General features: G+C 37.3%; 1 protein-coding gene across 1 annotated transcript in view; it reads left to right on the top strand.

Annotated features, from left to right (window-relative positions):
• Galntl6 (polypeptide N-acetylgalactosaminyltransferase like 6) overlaps nucleotides 1-24,119 on the top strand; it is a 1,064,237-nt gene that overhangs the window by 440,442 nt on the left and 599,676 nt on the right. Inside the window, exon 4 of the mRNA XM_075986809.1 lies at nucleotides 5,464-5,602. Within this exon, the coding sequence (XP_075842924.1) occupies nucleotides 5,464-5,602 (139 nt within the window). The remainder of the gene's footprint in view (nucleotides 1-5,463; nucleotides 5,603-24,119) is intronic.

Below are 24,119 nucleotides of genomic sequence, written 5' to 3'. Positions count from 1 at the left end.
TTCACCTTTAAAACAAAATAAAGACAGCCAACAAATAAAAGCGAGAAAGACGGGAAAATTTAGAAGTGACAAAGGATATAGCCATGCTTCTAATTTACATTGTCCAAAGCTGGAAGAAAATATCTACCCACTACACTACCAAAGAGAAAAAGGGTATAACAAATATTGTCATGTACTCACAACAAATAAAACAAACTTTAAATATTCCAAATATATTTAAGGATTTTCAATGGCTGGTACTCCATAAAGCTTAGAAGAATATCAAATAGCTATCAACTGAGAGACAATTACTATTTTCATATTTTATGTTTATTTTACCAACAAAATCTAATAATCAAAATGTCTACTTTACAAATAAAGAACGACATTTTCCAGAGAAAATATAATATAGTTTATAAATGGAAATATAATAAGGAAAAAGTAATTGTTATGTTACTTTTTTTAAATATGGCTCCTCACCTCAGCAACACTTAGTTCATAACAGTGAAATATTTCAATACAAATATTAGAAATATACTCAAGAAGCCATGTATGTAAAGCCATGTTATTCTTGACAAATTTTTTTCTTTTGTTGATCTAGTACTGCAGATTCATAACCTCATTGAGAATTTTATGTATAGCAGGAATTATGCATTGATTTGTGTAGCAAATTTCCACACACTCTGAAGTCAGATGATTAGCAAGGATTCAATAATTGTGTATGTACAAATTTTAGGACATACCACATTACCCAGACACAAAATATGAAAAGTCATTCATATTGTTCTCCACCAGCCTTTCTCCAAAGCTGTAATAAAAAAGAACCCAGTCTGGGCGGTGGTAGCACATGCCCTTAATCCTAGCACAGAGTCTGCAACAGGCAGATCTTTGAGTCTGAATCCAGCCTGGTCTACAGAGTGAGTTTCAGGACACCAGAACAGCCAGAGAAGTAGAGAGAAACAGCAAAACACAAAACAAACAATCATACAAAAAGGACCCCAATTCTGTTAAATCATGTCCTAGCAAATGCAATGACAATTTCAGGAGGTGAGGCTGCAAAAACTGTCCAAGGATGCAATTGAAAGGACTGCAATAAAAATACTACAATGGAGGACACACACAAAGACAATGAAAGAAACTTTATAGTGTTACTTCACAACTTTTTCTGTTGGTTTCTACGTGCATATACACCAATTTTGATGAATACTGTAGTGATAAACTTACAACTTTCATAAGCACACATTAAGTACCCAGTGTTTAGTTTCAATATGCACATACTCAATTACTTTTATTTATACTACCAAGGTAAGAAAATGTATAGTTTATGAGATTTGACTATAATATGTTTTAGGAAAGGAACAACCAGTATGATGAGACAGTTTGGCTTGAAAAAAGGAAAAAAACACAACCCTCTCTGACATCTTCAAACAAATCTGTTGCTTATTCAAATAAAAAACTAATGAAGAACATTTAAAGCAAATTTAGTGTCAATCTACTGACAGATCCGAAATAGAATGACTTACTAGGTTCCCCCAAAGAGGAATATAATATCTTGTGACCATGTTTTATTGATATTCATATTCAATCTGAAGTTTTTGTAAAATCAATCTTCAGTGGTTACTTCCAAGAAGATACAGTCAAGCCTGTGAATGAGGCATGAAATAGGAATTCCACCTAAGCAGACTGCTCACCTGCTGTGAATGAGCATGGTGAGAATTGCTTATCCATTTTACATGTGATATAGCTAAGTGCTTAGATGCTTAGATATAGGTATTCAGTGTTCGGTGAATTGAAGAAACTGTATATGCGTGTATGTATGTATGTATGTATGTATACACACCCCTCCATAAGACTAAGAAGGGAAAACACACAAGCACAGGGGTTTGAGGACAGACTAGACAGCACGGTGAAAACTTTCTACTTTATAATAATAATAGAAAAAAATCTCACTTAAACACTTTATCATATTGGTACTCCACACATCCCAGGTGTCCATAATATATATAGGGACAACTGGAAGTGTATGTATATAAAGAGCTTTCTACTGAAATTAGAGAGAGCAAAAGCACCACTCAGTGAGCTAGATTCTGCACCCAAAACCCGTTCCCAGACCTGAGTTGCCTTAAAGATTGTTATACTTCTCTTTAATTCCAATATCCTATTTTTTAACTTTTCTCTTAAATTTTAATGTTAAAATAGTAACTCTGATAATCATCATTTAATCCTCAAACTCTTTCTGAGATAAAGTGGTCGATATTTGCTTTCAAGAAAATAAATGACTTTATATCCTTTAGTAAATAGATACCAAATTCTCAGCACCTCTTCTTTTGCTTACTCCCCAAATAATATGGACTGGTACCTACTGTGTCATAATGACCTTTTAGAAGTTGGTGACATTATATTGAACATTTTTTGCTTTTTTTTTATAAATCTTTTTTTTTATTGAGAAAATGAGAGAAAAAAACAAGTTTCCATCCCCTCCCAGCCTCCCATTTCCTTCCCCCTCCTCCCACCCTTCTCTCCCTTCTCCCACCCTTCTCCCCCTCCCCCCACTCCTTTCGCCCTCCCTCTCCAGTCCAAAGAGCAGTCAGGGTTCCCTGCCCTGTGGTAAGTCCTAGGTCCTCCCCGCTCAGTCCATATCTAGGAAGGTGAACATCCAAACTGGCTAGGCTCACACAAAGCCAGCACATTACGTAGGATCAAAACCCCTTGCCGTTGTCCTTGGCGTCTCATCCGCTCTCAATGTTCGCCATGTTCAGAGAGTCCAGTTTTATCCCATGCTTTTTCAGTCACAGTCCAGCTGGCCTTGGTGAGCTCCCAATAGATCAGCTCCACTGTCTCAGTGGGTGGGTGCACCCCTCGTGGTCCCGACTTCTTTGCTCATGTTCTCCCTCCTTCTGCTCCTCATTGGGACCTTGGGAGCTCAGTCCAGTGCTCCAGTGTGGGTCTCTGTCTCTATCTCCATCCATCACCAGATGAAAGTTCTATGATAATATGCAAGATATTCGTCAGTATTGCTATAGGATAGGGTCATTTCAGGTTCCCTATCCCCAGCTGCCCAAGGAATTAACTGGGGACCTCGGCTTGGGCACCTGGGAGCCACTCTACGTTCAAGTCTCTTGCCAACCCTAAGGTGGCTCCCTTGACTAAGAATTGTGCTTCCGTGCTCCCCTATCCAACCTTCCTTTATCCCAATCCTCCTTTTTCCCCAAGTTCCCCCCTTCTTCCTCCCCTTCTTCCTTTTCTCTCCCCATCTCCCCTTACCCCCATCCCACCCCACCCCCAAGATCTCAATTTTCTCCCCGGCAACTTTGTCTACTTCCCATAGCCAAGAGGATAACTATATGTTTTTCCTTTGGTTCACCTTCTTATTTAGCTTCTTTAGGATCACCAACTGTAGGCTCCGTGTCCCTTATTTATGGCTAGAAACCAATTATGAGTGAGTACATCCGATGTTCATCTTTTTGGGTCTGGGTTATATATCCACTGAAAGACAGTCATGAAGTAGTAAAACATTAATTCACCATCATTATATGTTAAAGAAAGCAGATGTTTCTAAAGATTTTCACAATCTTGAAATCCCGGCAATTATAAGACAGAGACAAGAGGATCACCACAAGGTTTGAGTTTGCCTGGTCTACATAGGAATTTCCAGGTTTATATGACAAGACTGTCTTTTTAAAAAGGGACGAGGAATGAGAAGGGTTGGTGTGCATATGAAAGAGAGGAATAGAGAGCAGAGGATGAGGAAGAAAGGCAAGGATTAGGAAGGGGGAAAGAAAAAGAAGGAACAGCAGGAAGGAGGGAAAGAAGTGTCAGTGAAGAACAAGGAAAAGAAAAAGAAAAAAATCAAGAGAAAAGTTGGAAAAAAAGAGTCTGCATATGATATTTGAGATTCCTGTCTATGTTGGAGTGATAATAAAAGTTCTCTACATATGAATAAAGTATGATGGCACCAAGATTCAAGGATGTTTTCTAGCTCTACCCATTTTTCTGCAAAATCCAAGATGTTGTTATTTTTAGTCCTGTGTAGTACTCCATTGTGTAAATGTACCACATTTTCCTTATCGATTCTTGAGGAGAAGCACACATAGATTGTTTCCAGGTTCTGGTTGTACTCAGTCATAAGTGGTTTTTAAATATAAAGCAATAAAAACCAGCCCACAAATCACAATCACAGAGAACCTAGACAACAATGAGGACCCTAAAAGAGACATAGATGAATCTAATCTACATGGGAAGTAGAAAAAGACAATATCTCCTAAGTAAATCGGGAGCATGGGGGGACCTAGGGAGAGGGTTGAAAGGGAGGGGAGAGGCAGCGAGGGGAGCAGAGAAAAATGTAGAGCTCAATAAAAATCAATAAAAAAGATTCAGATTCAAGTATGTTTGAGTTTCCCAGTTGCATATCCTCCCTGATTCTAATATTAACCTCGTGCTACTTGCTCAGAAGGAAGAGTCTGAATAACTTAAAGTGTCATAGAATCCTTCTTCTGACCTAAGTCTCTTTTATTCTCAGTATTCAATGTTAACAGATCTCTGTCTTGTAAAATAGATTTATTAAATATTTGCTCAGCACTGCATTTCAATTTTGGGTTTTCACAATTCAATTATCCCAGTTTCTTCTTATGTAAAATGCCTCCGGCCCAGCTCTTTAAAAATGGCTCACATCCTCTTCTATTGAGGAAACTTGAGCTACGTTCCTCCTTCCCTAGTTAGCCTACACTAGCTTCTTTAGTCCATTGAATTTTGTTTGTTTGTTTTTAGTGTATTTAACTGTACACATGCCAAGATTTGTTCTTGAAGTAGCCATTTAATAAATTTGCCCTTACCTTCCTAATCATAGCATACTCCCAGCTTTTGCAGGTCTGTCACAATACTATGCACATTTTCAATTTCCATACCCAATGGTGCAAATAGTACACAATCAATAGACCTCCAAAATTAATCGTCAAGACAGTTCTATTAATGTCATTTTAACCAGGAGACAAATACCAATACGTTTTGCAAATTCGTATGTTTGTGATGCACATCTAAGTATGGTGTTTGCTTGCAAGTAAGTTCAAGCTTGCATGCAGAGGCATATGCATGTGCTGTATTGAGGTTTGGGGTAAGAAAACTTGCATTGGTGTGTAAAGCAAAGCAGCAACATGTGATGGCTACCCCAGCATCTTCATGTACATACCTGCATATGTGAACCTGCAGGTGTTCTTTCAGACTTATAAAAATCAAAATCCGACACCTATATATGAGACAAAACTAAGTATTGGTCTTTTAGGGTGTTAATTTGTTTGCTTAATATAATAGCTTTCAGTTAAACATTTTTCTGAATATGTCATTTTTTCAATATTTCTTCAAGGCTAAAAAAATATGCCAGTGTGTATAAATTGCACATTTTTATTATACATCATTTATTTATGAATATCTGTTCTAGAATATGAAATAGGTTTTATCAGATGAAAACCTTTTCTTTTTCCTCTGTAGGGAAAGGTGAACATGGAAAACCATACCCCCTTACTGAAGAATACCAGGATGACTCAGCTTACAGGGAAAACGGCTTCAATATTTTTGTCAGCAACAAAATTGCTTTAGAGCGGTCTCTGCCAGATATCCGTCACGCTAAGTAAGTGTGAACACGTCAAGTGTGTTTGTTACTTTGGTTATTTTGTGTTATTATTGTTTTTAACTTTTATTGATTCTTTACACATTTCACATCGTGGATTCTGATCCCACTTATCTCTATCCCCTGGCATCCACCCCCTGCCCTGGTAAACTTACCCCACAAAGCAAAACCAAATTTAAAAGAAAAACTGAAAACCAAATAAAGCAAAGAAACAAAAAAGAAAGAAAGAGAAAGGAGGAGGGGGAGGGGAAGGGGAGAGGGAGAGGGAGAGGGAGAGGGAGAAGGAGAAGAAGGAGGAGGAGGAGGAGGAAGAGGAGGAGGAGGAAGAGGAGGAGGAGGAGGAGGAGGAGGAGGAGGAGGAGGAGGAGAAATCTTTTGAGGAAGCTGTAGTGGTTTCCATTGAGACATATAATTTACCCTTTAGTCTGTTTGTGTTTGCTTTCAAGTGTTCGTTGCCATGAGTCATTGGTCTGGTTGGAGCCCTGTGGCTTCGGCTGCACCACATATAGCAGGCTTTCACTGAGGCTCCTGTTGAATATCCTCTTGCTGTCTGTCTGTGTCATGGAGATCCTGTTGTTTTGCATCTGTAGGTTTGTTGCCTTCACATGCTCCAACATCATAGATTCAGTGAATGTTAGGGTGGACCAACTGGTTCTAGGCCTGCGTGGTAGCTGCATTGGTCAGCTCGTTAGATTTCCCTTCTCATCTCTATGTGGGTGAGCTATCTAGCACTGCCTTGGCAAGATCACTTACTGTAGCCTGCAACAAGGATCAGGACCAGTTCTGCCCTCGGGCCCTCAGATTTACCACCACCACCACCAACTCACCCCACATTCACATCACCAGGGCCAGTTCTACTGTTTTGCCCTGTGTAGCACCCTCTCTCTGTATTGCTGTATTGGCTATGGGGGAACAGCAGGGTTAGCTCTCCTGCTCACAAGACCTCTGGCTGGCTCACCTGCGTCCTCAACAACAGGATCAGCTCTAGTGTGCTGCCTAGACGGGAAGCAGAGGCTGCTTTCTCACTTGGTGTTATTATTTTAATGCATATTATTATGGTATATGTAACTGAAGTTTTGCACTAGCCATTTAAATTAAAAATTACGTGTAATTGTTTAATGTTACTCGTGTTTATTTAAAATTAAATAATTTTGAAATTCGAAAAGAATGCCAACATTTTTGCTACATTTTTAAAATTTTTTTATTTAAAATTTCCACCTCCTCCTATTTCCCTCCCACTCCCCCCACTTCCCCTCCCCCTCCCTCTCCAGTCCAAATAGCAGTCAGGGTTCCCTGCCCTGTGGGAAGTCCAAGGTCCTCCCCCTCTATCCAGGTCTAGGAAGGTGAACAACCAGACTAGGCTCCCACAAAGCCAATACATGCAGTAGAATCTAAACCCAGTGACATTGTCCTTGGCTTCTCAGTCAGCCCTCATTGTCAGCCTTGCTACAATTTTTAGAAAGCCAAAAAAAAAAAAAAAAAAAAAAAAAGAAAGAAAGAAAAAAGAAAACACGGAAGGAGCGGAAGGTTTTATTTTGACATTTTGGCTGAGTTCTGAGGTGATGAAGCAGCACCTTCTGAGGTGAACAGCAGAAAGGGAACTGCAGCAGGACCAGCCTGCAGCTGTGAGTGAGTAATCATGGTGCTCTCAGTAATGGGCTCGTATACATCTGGACAGCAGTAACTTACCCTTAGTGAACTCCCAAGCAGAGATGGGGCAGGAAATTGAACCAGGATATAAAACACAAGACCCAACTCCAGTGGCCCATTTCCTTTACCAAATCACTACTTCCTAAAGATGTACATCCTCCCCAAACCGTGCTGCCTCTGAAGACCAGATCTTTGAAGGCATGAGCTTGTGGCCAACATTTTGAATCTAAACCATAACACGGACTCTGAAAATTATTGCAATTTCATTGCCTATATTATCTTCATTTAAAACAAAATGTTTTTAGAAGATGTCTATACTTTTATCTTTGATAATATGGATTGATGATAAATATTTTTTCTCTGGTTGACATGTTATCAGAACTGTATTTGGACATGAACCTTTAATGGACTGCTTTCTTAAGCTAACATTTCTTTGGGCCCTTGACCTAATATTCCTATAAAAAGTAATTAGAATGAGCGATTACATGGTAGTAGTTCCTTTTTCAATTCTCTGTCACTTTATGAACTGCTTGTGGTTTGGCAATTGACAGAGAGTTCTACTGTATATATTAATCCACGAACGATGCTGCCTGGAATCCTCTGGAAACCACCTCTCTATAGTGACCTCAAGATTACCTTTAAATTGCTAATTATGGGGGGGGGGAAGTAGAATCTTTTGTGGTTTTCTGAAAGCTTATACAAAGCCAAAAATCTGATGACATGCTATGTGAACAGGATTTTCCACTTCACTGGAGCCTCCTATCCCAGTCTCCTTTAAGAAACATTAGTATGAGAGAGAACTGGGGAGCAAGGGGGAGAGGGTGGAGGAAGGGAGAGAATCAAATGTGCAGAAACCAAGAAAAATAATGATTAGAGCTATAAATTAAATATGAATTGTAAATATGTAAAACTGTGCTATTTAAGGATAATTGACCATTAAGAGGGAAAACATTTTATTCTTTAGGGGGCTATTATTTTATTTCCATCACTACTTCATCCATTTATTTGACAAATACAATAATTACTGGGATTCTTTTCAGAATCGGTTTTAAATTACATTTTCTAATATCCTTAAGTAGAGGATTAATGTGAAGGGCAAATAAATTTTTCTCAAACTGAAAACTCTCTATATTGTTCCCAGCCTTTTATTCAGACTAATTATTCTCAGATTATTTACAATTATCTGTAGCAGTTCCCACTGCCCAAAATATTTCTTGTTTTGAGAAATTCCAATGTCTAATTGTGTTCCTTTAAAGACGATTAAGCTGCATTGTTGACATAATAAATATTCTCAGACAATAATTTCCTTTTATTTCCCTTCTCCCCCAACATTTCCCACCTATTAAGGTGCATTCGAGTGGAAGGCGCTACAGTTAGCAACACAGAAGCCGCGGAGGGAAGATGATAGACTGCTCTTTTAAGAGTTTATTTTTAGTAAAATCACAACATTTTAAAAAACATATCCTTACACAATCCCAAGAAGTAAAAACAAAACTAATTTGAAATTTGTATTATATCCACAGAGCTTGGATCATTAAGAAAATATTATTCTAAATGTTAAGAAAGCAAATAGTGGCTACTCTTACCACACTCATACTGTGTTATTGAGGCTGGATTCCAAAAAAGGTCAAATGCTGTTGAGTAAAATTATATCAAAAATGATAAAAAAATGAATAAACTCTAGGAGGAGAGGGAGTAAGAGGAAGGGAAGGAGTGGGAATTTGCATTGGTATTTTTAAAGTAATAAAATAAAATATTTAACAAAAAGAAAACTAGTGAGACTGTATATCAGGAAGGCTTTTAGAAATGACCATGGAGACAGCTTAACCTGACGTCAGCTCATATCCAGTTCTCCAAGAGAACGCTGATGTCCCCCTGACTTTGTTAGAATCACATCTGCAGAAAAGTCTAAAGTCTTTCAGGACCCACATTGCTTAACGTTTGATGCATTCTGGTTCCCTGTGCATTTCAAATGTGTGTATATATATATATATATATATATATATATATATATATATATATATTTATGCATATTTATATTTATATGATAGTTACACTATGATTCTCTGTAAATGCTCCCAGAATTCACAGAATCCAATCAACACCTATTTAGGGATTATTAGTTTAACTGTTATACAGCTAACTGACTTAGTTTGCTTATGTTGTTTCCCTTTGTAGAACAGGATGCAAGATTTGGATGACTTTAAAATGTGATAGTTCAAAGAAACTCTGTGTAGTCTCAGAGTGCTATTAGGAAAGGCCGTGTTTGTCTGGACTTTAAAACATACTGTGAACATATTATCTTACAGCTCTTCTTAACTGATGCCCTATTGACATTCCTAAGATCCTAGTGTGTGTGTGTGCTTCTGGTATATATTGCTGGTCTATGTACCAGTTCACATGTTCACCTTTGAGAGACATGCATTATGCATGGCTTGCTATGTTTTATATACATCTTTGTTTACACTAATTCATTATGAGTTACTTTAGAAATCTCAGTGTTGAAGAAGACGCTGTGATAGCTCATCTCCTGGGAAAATACAGAGGCATTTTATAACTCTTGGATTATATGATTGCTTTCATAGTATTTTGGTTATATCATAATAACATATCATATTCCTGTTTCCTGGACAATTTCAGAAGAAACTGAGAAATTTTGCCAATATGACATCTTTATTAAAATATTGCCTTTAATATTGAGATTTTATTGATGAGAACAGTTCTTATATGAGTCGAATGTACTGTTGAGCTCGAACAATCAGCCTTCACGTCACCAGCTTTGCTGACATGAGCAACTCTAGATCTAGAGAGGTGGAATGCTGAGTTCAGAGTGAAGCACAGCTAGTCTCTGCCTGTAAGAAGGGTCCACAGTAGAAACTGAAGGAGGAGAGCTAGGCATGGTGTGCTCCAAAGCCCAGACTCATCAATCACAACCATTTTCATTTGTCCTGCAATAGTAGTTGAGAAGGTTCAGAGAGAGCAAGAGTATTCACCACACAGTGCCTTGTCTCAATTACAACATCCATCAGGAAAGGATTCTCCTTCCCAATAAACAACTCTGGATACTTCTTCTACATAGAATAAAGAGACCTTGTGAGCATATTCAGAACTTTAGTTGTAGTTTTTAGCTGAAAACTTTTGACTTTTCAGCATTCCATATTCTAAATATTCCTACCTATCAAAAAAATGCTGCTTCTAACAGACCAGACTTCTACAGTTAATATAAAGAAGTTGAAAAGCTCAGGTTTTCTTTGGAATTTTTTGTCTACTACACTAAGGATGTAATCTTCCTTCAGGTTCCTCACTAGAGAATAAGATTTTTAAAACTGAGAACAGGTTTGCCAATCAACTGCAGCAAAATCACTCAGCATTTCTTTGTTTATTTCTTACTTCTAATGATGATTTAACTTGCATATTTTAATTAGCATAAAAATGTACATTGTGAAGGAATAAATTAATTCTAATGTTATGTTTGAACTGCCATTATATAAATAAATTAGTCAGTTAATTTTAGTTAAAAATTAATAAATATATTCAACTTTTAATTAAGATTCGCTCAATATACTTAAAATATTTATATTAATTGTATATGAAATATAAAATATGATTTAATAAGTTTGACTCTTTAATGCTAATTCTCATTCACAGAAATGTTTGTATGTAAGTAGGCAAAAGATTTCAAGAATATTGCTTCTTATTCTCAATTATAATAGCTTTCGGTATATTTTGACTAGCAATAGTGAGTCTCCCTTCATGTTTTTTTGGTGACATGCATGCGAAGTTGATGAAATAATTTCATTCAGTAAGTTCACAAGTGAATTCAGCCACAAACAAACTAAAATGCTTCTCTCTGTACTCTAGCCAAGTGTGATACCATCAGCACGGGAGGTAGAAAATGTGGTCTTTGAATCAAATGCTGTTTAAGTTAAGATCATTTCAAAGCCCTAAGAGAAAAATCAATAAAGGTTACAAGCAACATACTGGAAGAATGAATGGCCAGTAATCAACAAATAAAATCAAACTTTTAAAACATATTTGAATATCTTCCAGATTTAACAAAGCTGTAAGTATATTCCCAAGTATAACAGTATAAGCATCAGGACATCATTGTGTTTCTAGAAGTCAAGATCTAGATTTATAATGAAGTTACCAGGATAACAAATGTAACACATACTCCTCATCTTATGACTAAAGCCTGAGAAACAGAAACGATATTTTATCACTGTAAGTGAAACTTGTCTATGATATCGCTATGTAGATGAAAACCTTCCTAGGAGAGATAACGGTTGGCGAGCTGTCAGGCGTTCAGCCTTCAGCATGAATGACAGAGCACGAAACAGGCTATTTGAAAAATGAAATGAGGGATTGAAGAAGGGTCCTTTGTCTCGGAGTGTTGGTGGGAGAGCTGTTTTTCTTAAAAAATTTAAATCTTTTAGGAATGAGCTAGCCGATTTAAAATTGAATTTCAAGATTGTGTGTGTGTGTATGTGTATGTGTGTGAACTTATAATAAGAATCAAATAAAAAAAGCAAAAATGCGTATGAGACTGAGAAATAGAGTCATGTCTTGAATTCTGTAAAGAAAAGAGCATAGGTGTCAGGCATGGCTGCCCCTGTCTATGATCCTAACATTTGAGAGGCCAATGACAGAGCTGCAGGGGTGGAGATCCCTGGGCTGCATAGAGAGTTCTAAGGGAGGCCTTTAACATGTAGAGAAGGAATTGGATTTTTTGTTTTGCAAATATTATTGTAGCAAGCACAACTCTAAATTCACTACTTAATTTTGCCCCCTTCAGAAGCTTTCAGAAATGAAACTCGGTGCTTAAAACCATAACTTACACATAACAAATGAGGGTCTGAGAAATATTTTGCTGTTCTCGGGAAAGTGATAGACTTATTTTTCAACCAGTTGAGCCATGTAATTTTGGGCAATTATTGTAAATTTTGTCACTTGATGTGGAATGTGATAGGAAAAATGTTATTGATGTTTGTGTTGATAGCCAAGGGAAAATATGTATACCTAATACTAATGCAACTTTTAAAACATATTACGTTTTAACCTAATTATTAATCAAAATTGATTTAATCATCAATGAGTAATAGCAGTAATTTAAGATTGAAACAAATACCTCATTCACATATTACAGTAACATTTTAAATGCATATTTTTACATTTCTAACTTCCCAAATATTAACACATAATTGTGCCTTGTTTCATTTAAAATATTCTCCAAGAAATCATTGAATAAATATATTAAAACACATAATATTGATTAAACCTCATTTTGTATTTTCAATAATATGTATAATCTTTGTTGCCTTTATGACAAAGTGCTTATCAATCATATGAGTGACAAGCACTAATATGTGTTTGCAAAGATAATTCACCCAGGGATTAACTTCTGTAATGGAAGAGTATCAGCCTACTCCCCAATGAAGCTGGAGAGAACACTTTCACACCAAACATATTTGAAGCCCCTGAAAATAGTCCCCAAAAGCAAACGAGTTAACATCTATTCAAGAAATCTGCTGCAATATGTAGGAAAAGAAAAAGAGAAGATGTGTACACCACAAGTGTGTCATCCTTCTTTGTTGCCATCTCTGCAAGTAAGATTCCTATACGCTGCCAGAGAGCGGCTCACCGGGCTGCCTCTGGGCCATGCTCCCAGTCAGAATGGCTTCCTGGGAGAGATGGTGTTACAGCTTTTCTAACTCTGTTTCCTGCTCCCTGTCGCTTTAAGGTGAAACTTTGCATGTACACAGTGGAGAGCAGCAGGGTCTCCTGCTCTTGGGCATCACTCTTGCAGCAGAAGCGCTCCTGGCATGTGGCATCCCGGAATCCTTCATTGCCAATCACAGTTTCCATAACTGTGATGTGCTCTTCCGTGAGTGAAGCAGCTGCTGGTCCCTCTTCCGGAGACCTCAGCGCCTGGAATGCAGTGTTACCCTTGGGATCTTGGCAAGCTCTCCTACGTCCTGTGAAGGTCCCTGCTTTTGAGGGAGTTCCATGCCATCATATATTACTGTTTCTGCTCTTACCGAAGAAAGTGAATGTTTTGCAATATAACACACAATTTTAAAAGCTCAGTTCACTGACAAAGGCTACAGATTATAGCAGAAATCACCTGGAAGGCAGCTAGTGTATTTCACAAAGATATAGCTATGTCTGTAGACCGATATTTGTCAGGAAAGAAGTGAAGAACTGAAAAGTTGGGATGAGTTCTGAAATAAGAACAGATGCCAAAGCTTGGTTATATCAACCCAGGACAGGCCTGATGTTCAAGGGTATTTGGTAGGTGGTCAACAATTTTGATTCTTTTCTGTTTGTTGTTGTTGCTGTTAGTTTGTTTTTATACCAAGAGAAAGAACATGATGTTGGATAAGAACCGAGTTGGATAATGGAAAAGAATACAGTAAAAATATGCTGTATGAATTTCTTAAAGAATAAAAATGCAAAACCTTGGGCGATATGTCTTCAAAAAAGACACAATTTTTATAGCTTTGCGTGTAGAATGATTTATATTCCAAGATGTTGATTTAATGAAAATAATAAAGCAACCAATGAGGGTTATGAAAACTCAGAGCCTTTATGGTTTGGAAAGGGGAAAAGGTTACCACTGTCACTGCTTCCTTCTAAGCATAAGAATACCAAAGCTGCCTCTCTGTAAGTGTCAACACTAGGGCTTTAATACTGTACTGGAAAGAAATAGACTTTACTAAAATAATTGGGTCAATTATTACAAATAAAACAAAAACTTCTAATAACAAACAAGAGAGTGGTAGAAACATTAACACTCCCAGTTGCTACAATATAATATCTATTGTCTAAATTTGCGACAAACTATGAAGCTTGCAGAAAATAAAAACAATAATGTGGTATCCATGAGCAAGTAGAACATTCCTAGTTTTTGTAGGAATTATCTGTGAGCACAAGGACCTTGTGTCTCCTATAAAACACCAAGGAGAGTACTTGCAACAGTAAAAGAAAACTTTCTCACTACTTAGAAGGAAATATAATAAAAGGTGCACTGAAGTCATCCCTTTAAAGACATGCCCAGCAAATACATCCAGCAAACAACTCCTGTACCTAAAGCCAAAGAATTTTGCAGAAGAGATGTTGGAAATAAGAGCCAGAGGTTCAGGGATTTGCTTTGACTCTGTATCTCCCGGGAATTTCAGAAGCAACACTACAAAGACTCATTAGGGTCACGGTCTACAGATAAACTGAGCAAAGGTAGCCACAACAGACTTGCCAAAGTGTTTGAAAGAAAATCCTTGAGACTTCAACCCTACACAAAGAACTGCAAGCAACAAAGGAATGTTAAGAAAAGGAGAAACAGTCTTCTCCAAGAAAGATCAAAACAATTGGCTAATCAATAGCAAATGATCATCCCTGAAAACAAATATAGGTAAAATTTTACAGACTGAGCTGGTTGTATTTCAGAACAGATATGTATATACATACACTTATTTATGCATAGAGTGACAACTAATGGAAAAGATAACTTGAAAGAGAGCAAAGAAAGTATATGGGAGGGTTTAGAGAGAAAAAGGGGGAGAGGAAATGATGTCACTTATTATAATCTCAAAAATAAAAGAATAAATGAACAAGAGGAGGCCAACATGGTTTTGCTGTGCCTTACTAGTCATGTAAAGCTGGCAATATTTTTTCCACACACTTACTGGGTATTTGCAAGTCTTTTGAAAAGCATTTTCTTATTTGTTTGTGCATTTGTTCATTGACTTGTCCATTTGTTCATCTTTTAGATATCTTTTAAGTGCTTTAAAATGTTCTGAAGATTAACCCTCTCCTGCTAGAATAGGCAGTTAATCATTTCCCACTGTGAGTTGTCCTTTTACCCTGTAACCATTTATTTTCTTTGACTATGCTTTTCAACTTGATATAGTTCCATCATTCAAGGATTTGTCCTGCTTCCTAAATCACCGGAGTCTTAGGAAGTTAATATCTGTGCTAAGGTCTAGTGTCCTCTAGGTCTACCTCTTGAAGTTTTAAAGTGTCAAATCGAGATTTTTAGCTTATTTTGAATTGAATTTACAGGGAAAAGATAGGGATGTGATTTTAAGATTCTATGGGTTGAAGGAGGAGGGGAGAGAAAGGGAGGGGAGAGAAAGGGAGCGGAGCAGAGAAAAATGTAGAACTCAATAAAAATCAATTTTAAAAGATTCTATGAGTAGATATTCAGTCCTCTCAGCAATTTTTTGTAAGTTTTCTTTTCACAATGTAGGATTTTTTTGGGGAAACTTGCCAAGAACAAGGTGATTATAGCTGTGTGGGTTTATTTATAATAGTGTGTTTATTTTGGGTGTTGTAGCAATATGCACATGAGAGACAGGAAAGAAAGAAAGCATATTGGCTTGTGATCTCACAGGTTTCTGTATCATTGCTTGGTTCCATTCCCATAGGCCTGAGACCAGCATGTGGAGAATAAAAACTTATGATGGACAGAAAATAGAGAGAAAAAGAAAAAGATGTAGCTTTCTCAGGCCGTGCTAAATGACTTACTTCCTCCAATTATTCCCTAACTCCAAACTCTACCACCTCCTAGTAAGGCCATCATAGTTGTCATCTATCAGGAGACTAATTCTTTGATTAGGTTGGAGCCCTTATTACAAAACTGTTTTCTCACAAGCTTATCAGTTGACAAATACATATCCAGTGTGCCAATAAATACACATATTTTTTTAAAAAAACTTCAAAGTTTTTAACTAAATATTAATTAGAAATGCAAATCAAAACTAAATTGAGATCCTATTTTTGACTTAGAAGAGATAACATTCAAAATATAAGTGAAGGTGAGTATAGCATAAAACAAACTCTTTTGTATTATTATTGAAGCTGTAAATCAGTTCAGCCAATAAAAATAGAATAGAGACTCCTTAGAATACTAAAATTCAAACTAGCATGTGACTCAATTACAACCCTTCTTGGTGATTCCCAAGAGAACTAGCCAATAATCAGTACATCCACTCACATACTAGTATTTATCATGGCACTACCAGAATAGACAAATAAATCAGTGTCCATTATAATATGAATGGATAAAGAAAAAGTAGTACACATACAATTGAGTGCTATTTAGCCACAAAGAATAATGAAATGCTCATATGTCAGAATAAGGACCATTATGTCATTTTAAAACAAACTAGATTCAGAGATATAGTCTAGATTTAACCAAAGAAGTACAAATTTTACACTTTGAAAAGGAAAACATTGAAACTTATTGAAGAACAGTCCATGTTCACAATTTAGAAGGCATGCATTATTAAGCCAACAGCATTCAGAATCATTTGAGACCAACATTAAGATAAAGCTCAGACTTATGAGAGAGACTGTTATTAAATTGTAAATGTGTTTTGTGTACATTAGTTATACTTATCTTACCATATATATAACTCAAAAATATTTTCTATGATTTTGTATGTTATCAATTTAATTTTTTGTTAAAGTACATTAAAGAATGTATACTGTTTAATATTTCTTTATTTGACAAGAACAATCCTAAAGACGAACAAAGTGAGAAGATACATAATTCCTTATTTCAAGCTCTTTTATAAGACAATGGTAGTCAAGAAAACACATAGCTAGTAAGAAATTAGGCTTACAAACCAATAGAACAGAACAGAAATTCCAAAAGTAACACTATATGCCTAAGGTCTATTAATTTTTATAACGATACCAACAACACAAAATGGAAAAATATAGCCTTTCAACAATGGTACCAAGAAACTAGAAATGAAATAGAAAGAATAAGCTTACCTGTTTCTCAGACCATGAAGAAAAATAAACAGAAAATGGTTGTAAGAATTAAATCTTTAGCCAGATGGTGGCGGCACATGCCTGTAATCCCAGCACTCAGGAGGCAGAGGCAGGCAGATCTCTGTGAGTTTGAGGCCAGCCTGGTCTACAAGAGCTAGTTCCAGGACAGAAACCAAAAGCTAAGGAGAAACCTTGGTTCAAAAATCAAAAAAAAAAAAAGAAGGAAGGAAGGAAGGAAGAAAAGAAGAGAAAAAAAGAATTAAATCTTTAATATATTTTGATCTCAGGAATAGTGAATAGATTAATAAACCATAAAACAAAATTATGCAATCACTAATGGGTGTCAAATAATGTTGATACTACATGTTGATATAATGTTAACTTTGAAAGCATGTTACTAAGCAAAAAATAAGAATTCCTAACTCCTCCTAGAGTTGGATTGTGATCACATTGATGTTCCTTAAATGGAAATCTAAGAGCAGAAAGTAGACTGTGGTTCCTAGGACTGTGGAGGAAGGAAGGAAGGAAGGAAGGAAGGAAGGAAGGAAGGAAGGAAGGAAGGAAGGAAGGAAAGAAAGAAAGAAAGAAAGAAAGAAAGAAAGAAAGAAAGAAAGAAAGAAAGAAAGAAAGAGATCAGCTTCCAGCAGTGTAGGGCTCTGAGGGAATCCATGAAGTTGGCAGGTACTATGACATTTTTATCTGAGGGGGTTAGGGAAAAAATACTCACACACTCTCTTGATGGTTTCTTTCTTTATTCTTCTGTCTTCTTATCTTTCTTATCTCTACCCAGAAATGTTCCTTCTGTCTCTCTTGATGTTTTCCTTCTCCTACTTTCTAATTTTTTCCTTATAGCTTTTATACCTCATCAATATCTTTCAGATAATATAAAATTTACAATGTGGTTACAGTATTTTTCAAGGAAATGATTACAATAAATACAAGGAAAAAACCAACATGTTTTCCACATCTCTTCCCTGATTAAACATTTTATGTATGACAGGTGAAAAACAAGTTGTCTCTAAGAACCCACATACATTCAAACACAAGCAACCTGTTATCGATCAGCAAAGCGTAAGCAAGCAAGCAAGTTATTTTTCTCAGCCAGGTCTCTGACTGGCAGGCTGTATTTTGCAGTTACAAAGAAAAGACCAATTATGCTTTTACTTATCTCTAAAGGTAACCTTATCATGAATTTTAAAGGAATCATAAACCTAAACTTTTTATACATGAAAAACAGTCAGCTCTACTTTTAATCTTTAAGGTGCATACCCACTAATCAATATTTTTTATATCAGGAGATTGAGGAAAGAGATGAGTATAAGTAATTAGTTATCATCTTTGATAAGGTAAGGATGGCAGCTAATAATTGGGCCGCTCACATCATGCCAGATACCAGAGAAAGATGGCAGCATCAAGCATGTAAAGGCCCAGCGGAAGCAAAAGACACTCTGGAGCCTGTGGTTTCAGGGCCTTGGCTGTCTGAGCTTTACCCATCATGGGTTTTCCTCCTGATGGGTGGACTCCTGAACTTTGATTGCTAATTGACGCTCCTGTGACATGGCCACCAGAAGGTGTGATGAGGACTGATAAATGGCTGGCACTCCTCTTTGAACTGATGAGCTCATTCTAAAGATTATTTTCAGCTGGTTATAAAGGTCTGTGTATAAACTAAATATGCTGAATATACATATACAATATTAAAACAATGAATTGCATGACATATAAATTATATCTTCAAAATTCATCCTCAATATTTTTAGATTTTTATTTGATTAAATTTTTCTATTTATTTTACATCCAGATTGCAGTTTCCTCTAATTCCTCTTCTTCCTATCTCCCCCCCTGCCTCCACTCTGCTCCACCCATATCCATTCTTCCAGTTTCTGTTCAGAAAGGGGTAGACCTCCCATGGGTGTCAACAAAGCATGGCATATCAAGTTGAGGTAGTCCAATCTCCTCCCTTTGTATTAAGGCCAGGGAAGCAAACCATTCTGAGGAATAGGTTCCCAAAAGCAAACCAAAGCATTAGGTACAGGCCCTGATCCTACTGCTAGTAGTCCAACAAACAGAAAAAGCTACACATCTGTCAAACATATGTAGAGTATTTAGGTCAGTCCCTTGTAGACTCCTTAGCTGTTGGTCCATTGTCTATGAGTTCCTATAATGTTGACTGAAACGATTGTATCTTTCTTTTTTCATGTTTTTAACCAAACTGAACGATGAAAATTACCTTACTATCTGGTCAATGCAATAATTATTGTCTGTGGAGAATTATAGCAATTATGTAGTGATATGTGTCTATTATTTCTTTAGTTAATTGAAAGATTCAAATATCTCAGTGTCAGGTGCACAATGTTCTAATAAAATTTTTCTGATACCATCAATTGTTGGATAAAGGTTCTATGGTGATATTTAAGATAATCATCAGTCTGACTACAGGGCAAAGCCAGATTGGGCCCCGTTTCTTCTATTGCCCAGGTCTTAGCCTGGGTCATCCTTGTGGATTCCTGGGAATTTTTTTAGTGCCAGGTTTCTTGCTAGCCCCATAATGGCTCCCTCAATCAAGATATCTCCTTGCTCTCTGTCTCTGTCCTTCCCCCATCTTGACTATCCAATTCCCTCAAGTTTTTTTCTTCCTTCAACTTCTCCCCTCCTCCTCCTTCCCTTCTGCCCTATTTTCTCCTCCCAATTTTGTCAGGTGATCTTGTCTATTTCCCCTTTCTGGGGGGATCTACATATGTTTTTCTTAGGGTTCACCTTGTTACTTAGCTTCTGTAGGGTCATGGCCCATAAGTTCAATATCCTTTTCTTTACAGCTAATATTCACTTATGAGTGAGTACGTACCATGATTATCTTGCTGGGTCTGGGTTACCTCACTTAGGATGTTTTTTTTTTTTCTATTTCCATCCATTTGCATGCAAACTTCAAGATGTCATTGTTTTTTACCAAGCTCCCAAAGACCAGTTGAAGAGTGGGAGGAATGAGAATATGAGCAAAGAGATCAAGATCATGATGGGTTCACCCACTGAAACAGTTTACCTGAGCTAATGGGAGCTCGCCAGCTCCAGCCAGACAGGGAAGAAAGCAGCATAGGTCTAAACTCACATCCTCTGGATGTGAGTGAGAGTTCTATGGTTGGGCAAACTGTGAGGCCACTGGCAATGGCACCGGGATTTATCCCTACGGCTTGTACCGGCTTTTTTTTTAAATTATTTTTATTTTTATTTTCGAGACAGGGTTTCTCCGTAGCTTTTTTGGTTCCTGTCCTGGAACTAGCTCTTGTAGACCAGGCTGGCCTCGAACTCACAGAGATCCGACTGCCTCTGCCTCCCGAGTGCTGGGATTAAAGGCGTGCGCCACCACCAGCCAGCTGTACTGGCTTTTTGGGAACCCATTCTCTTTGGATTGATACCTTGCTCAGCCTACATACAGTAGGGAGGGCCTTGGATCTTCCCCACAGCAATGTGCCTTACCCTCTCTGAGGAGCGGATGAAGGGTGAGGTAGAGGGGTAAGTGGAAGGAATGGGAGGGGTGAGGAAGTGAGAACTGAGATTAATATGTAAAATGAAAAAAAAAGTTTGTTTTCTTAAAAGAAAAGAAAATTCTTCTGAAAATGTGGAATTCCCACTGTAGAATTAGCATTCTCTGAAGCTGTGTACAACTCGGAATTAGTCACACATTTCAATAACATTTTTTTTTCTTTTTTTTGGTTTTTCGAGACAGGGTTTCTCTGTGGTTTTGGAGCCTGTCCTGGAACTAGCTCTTGTAGACCAGGCTGGTCTCGAACTCACAGAGATCCACCTGCCTCCCGAGTGCTGGGATTAAAGGTGTGCGCCACCACCGCCTGGCTTCAATAACATTTCATTTCATTATTTTGCTTAATCAAGTGTTTGCACATTATTATTATTTACCTTATTTCAATATTTCTTCCAGCTCAAAACACTAAAGTCTACCTTTTGTTTGACTTCCTCAACTTCCTATCCTTTCGCAGTTCCAACTTCATCAAGGCGCTGCAAGAACCCTAAGGTTCTTGTCAAATCACTAATGATTTTTTATGTTGCAAGTGTCTTTCTAGTCTCTCTTGTGGAACTCGATAGGACCAACAAATTCTTTGACACTTCTATTTTTAACCTCTGTCTCTATCAAGGAATAAAAGCTCCCTTGCTCTCTTTCCCCTAACCTTTTCATCCTCTTTCTTAACAATCACATACAACTGATGCCACATGCTAAAATCCATCACTGCTCAGTACTATCTGTCTATGTTATAGCCTTCCTCTCCTTGTTGATCTAATCAGTAATCCGCTCTATGAAATATACAGCCCAAATACACCTAAATGTGTCCGCTTCTCCTGAGCTTGCCTCTCCTAGTTCCAATACCCAGATAGCCTTTCAATCGGATTATATGCATTGATTCCCACCCTTCTGATGTGTTTTGGAGAGGGACCAACTCTCAGCCTTATGAACCAAGGGAGAACATTATTTAAAGTACTTAGAATGCTCACATTTTCACAAAAATAATTATAGGATATTTTTATTATGAGCAATTTATTTTTTACAAAATAATAACAGTTCATAAAATATCAGCATCAGATTATTATTCCTTCCCTAGCCCTAGTCACTTTCCTATTGACTGAATATACAAACACATAGCTGATGAGAATGTACACATTCTATTATTCCTATCTATAAGCATAAAAATATTAAATCACTGTTTTATTTTTTAAATAACATGTTTTTATGTAAAATATTCATAAGATCCAATAAATATGTGGTAAATGCATAAACAAGTAATGATGACCCCCCTTGTATTCAAATACACACACATGACAGTCAACACTAGTTTTTCCCGACCTGTCGTAGGCAAAATAAATTGCCAGTTATCACTACTTTATCAAACCCAGTTGACAAGGAAAGATTGGAACAGAAAATGGAGTGACTAAAACCAGTCATTGAAAACTGAAGATGCTGACATTAAAACAATTACTATGTAAATTGGTGCTTGGAAATGACTTACACAGATCAGCTCCGTAATATACTTGTCACTAGCCAGATGTCAAGTTGACATTTCACTCTGCTGCTATCGAGCACAGGGCACAGAGACCTGTAGCTGAACCAAAACAGGTTGCGAAGGAACAATGACAAAAGGTTAAAGAAAATAAGGATTTTTCCCTTAGCTTTCTGAACTTTTGTGATCTGTTTACAGTAAAAGTTAAATAAGTAGTTTATAACTATTAGATGGAAAATCTTCAAAGTTCTCCAAATGTCCATATAATAAGAACTTTGTGAACAGCCTGTGGAACTACTGGGAGATAGTAGAAACTTGAAGTCGGACCCAATCATCGGGGACATGTCCCGGAAAGAGCATTGGGTTCACAGATCTCTTCTCCCCTGGCTTCCTAAATGCCATATAGTGGGCAACCTCCTTTAACACACACATCTACTGTGATGGATTGTCCCAAAACAATAAGACCAATAGCCTGTGGACTGAAATCTCTAAATTTATGAACCAAGATAAATTTAAACATAAGTTGTTCATCTCAGGCCTTTTGCTACAGTGAGGCAAGCGCGACTTGCACGCCAATCAAACACTATTAGCTATTCTGCTCATTCTTGTTTAGTAAGCTTGAATTCTATCAAATGCAGCTAGCTGAATTGCCTCTGAGGGGGAAAAAAAAAACAGGGCTTTGAAAAACTTTCCTTCCATAACTAAGAGACAGTAATTTCATTCTGTCACTAATCATTTGGAGTATAATTTGATGAAAATGAATATCTATAAATAAATTTAAATAACTGTTTTGTTGTAATTATGTGATTTGTTTTCTGGTGCTTAGTTTTAATTATCAATTTGACACAATCTACAATTATCTGGAAAAGGGATCTCATTGAGGGAATGTCCAAGTTGATCTATAGACCTACCTATGTGGATTACCTAGATAATTGGAAGACTTGCCTACTTTGAGTGACACCATTCCTTGGGTAAGGTAATCTGATAATACAATAGTAGGAAACAAGTGATAAATTAAGGCATGTGTGCCTTAGTTCATTGTTCTCAGCCCTTGACTATTAATATATTAATATAATTAATTAATATTAATATAACTAGATATTTTAACCTCCTGTTATATTCCCAAAAAAGATGCATTGTGTCTGACCCTTTTGACAGGGGTGCAGGTGCGAGCTCTGGCCATGTCTTTCATCTTCCATAGAGTGGCTTGGGGAAGAGAGATGCCCCTTTGTTGCCTGTGATGGGTGGGAGAGCTGGCTCTGCCCCTCACCAGCTGCAAAACTAGGGAGAGTGATCTCTGCCTCTCTGCAGAATAAAACAAAAGACCTGACCCTGGTGGTGTAGTTGTGTACCTGAAGGTATGAAAATAGAAAAAACCTGCCCCACCCCAAGCTGCTTTCTGCATAGGCTAAACTAGCCAGGGAAGTGTTGGAGAGCTCACTCAGGTGGTGGGTTTGGGGGCTAGCTGAAAAGATGACCAACCCTGCAACAACCCAAGCAAAAAAACAGGGCTTTGATTTAGCCTGCCCCAAACTCCATCATTCTGTGTTCTACTGGAGCAGAGGAAGGGGCTTGCTCTGCTGACCCAAAGCTATAGAATCTCTCCATGGCACAGGGGATATCTAAGAGGAGTCCCAGCAAGGGTACACCACAGATAGTGTAGCAGAAGCCAGCAGCTGCAAACCAGACTAATGACTCATTGCAATGAACTCTTGCAAGCAAAGCTATGTGGACTAAAGGGGATACTGTGTGACTCACTGTGTCACACTACAGCTTCCATGATGAAATTTTTCTTTTCTCTGAAATTTTATTCTATTTTTTGTTAGTGGGGAGGATACAGAGGCTGAAGGTAGATGTGATGAGACAGGAAATGAAAAATGTGAAGATTACAAAGAAAGAATAAAAATATTTTTAAAAGAAAGCAAAACGGTAGATTCTAACCCAGAATTGCCAGCTGGGCAAATTTTTCCCTTTTAGCTTGCTTTTGTCAAGGTGTTTCAACACAACAATAGTAGAGAAAAACTAAGATGTAATGAGTCCAAGCAAATTGTACCATTTTGATTTAGTTTTCTCCTATGTTCCTC

Source organism: Microtus pennsylvanicus, chromosome 9 (assembly GCF_037038515.1).
Source record: "Microtus pennsylvanicus isolate mMicPen1 chromosome 9, mMicPen1.hap1, whole genome shotgun sequence".
In the NCBI taxonomy this organism is placed as follows: Eukaryota; Metazoa; Chordata; class Mammalia; order Rodentia; family Cricetidae; genus Microtus; species Microtus pennsylvanicus.
This window is presented reverse-complemented; position numbering and strand designations above follow the sequence as displayed.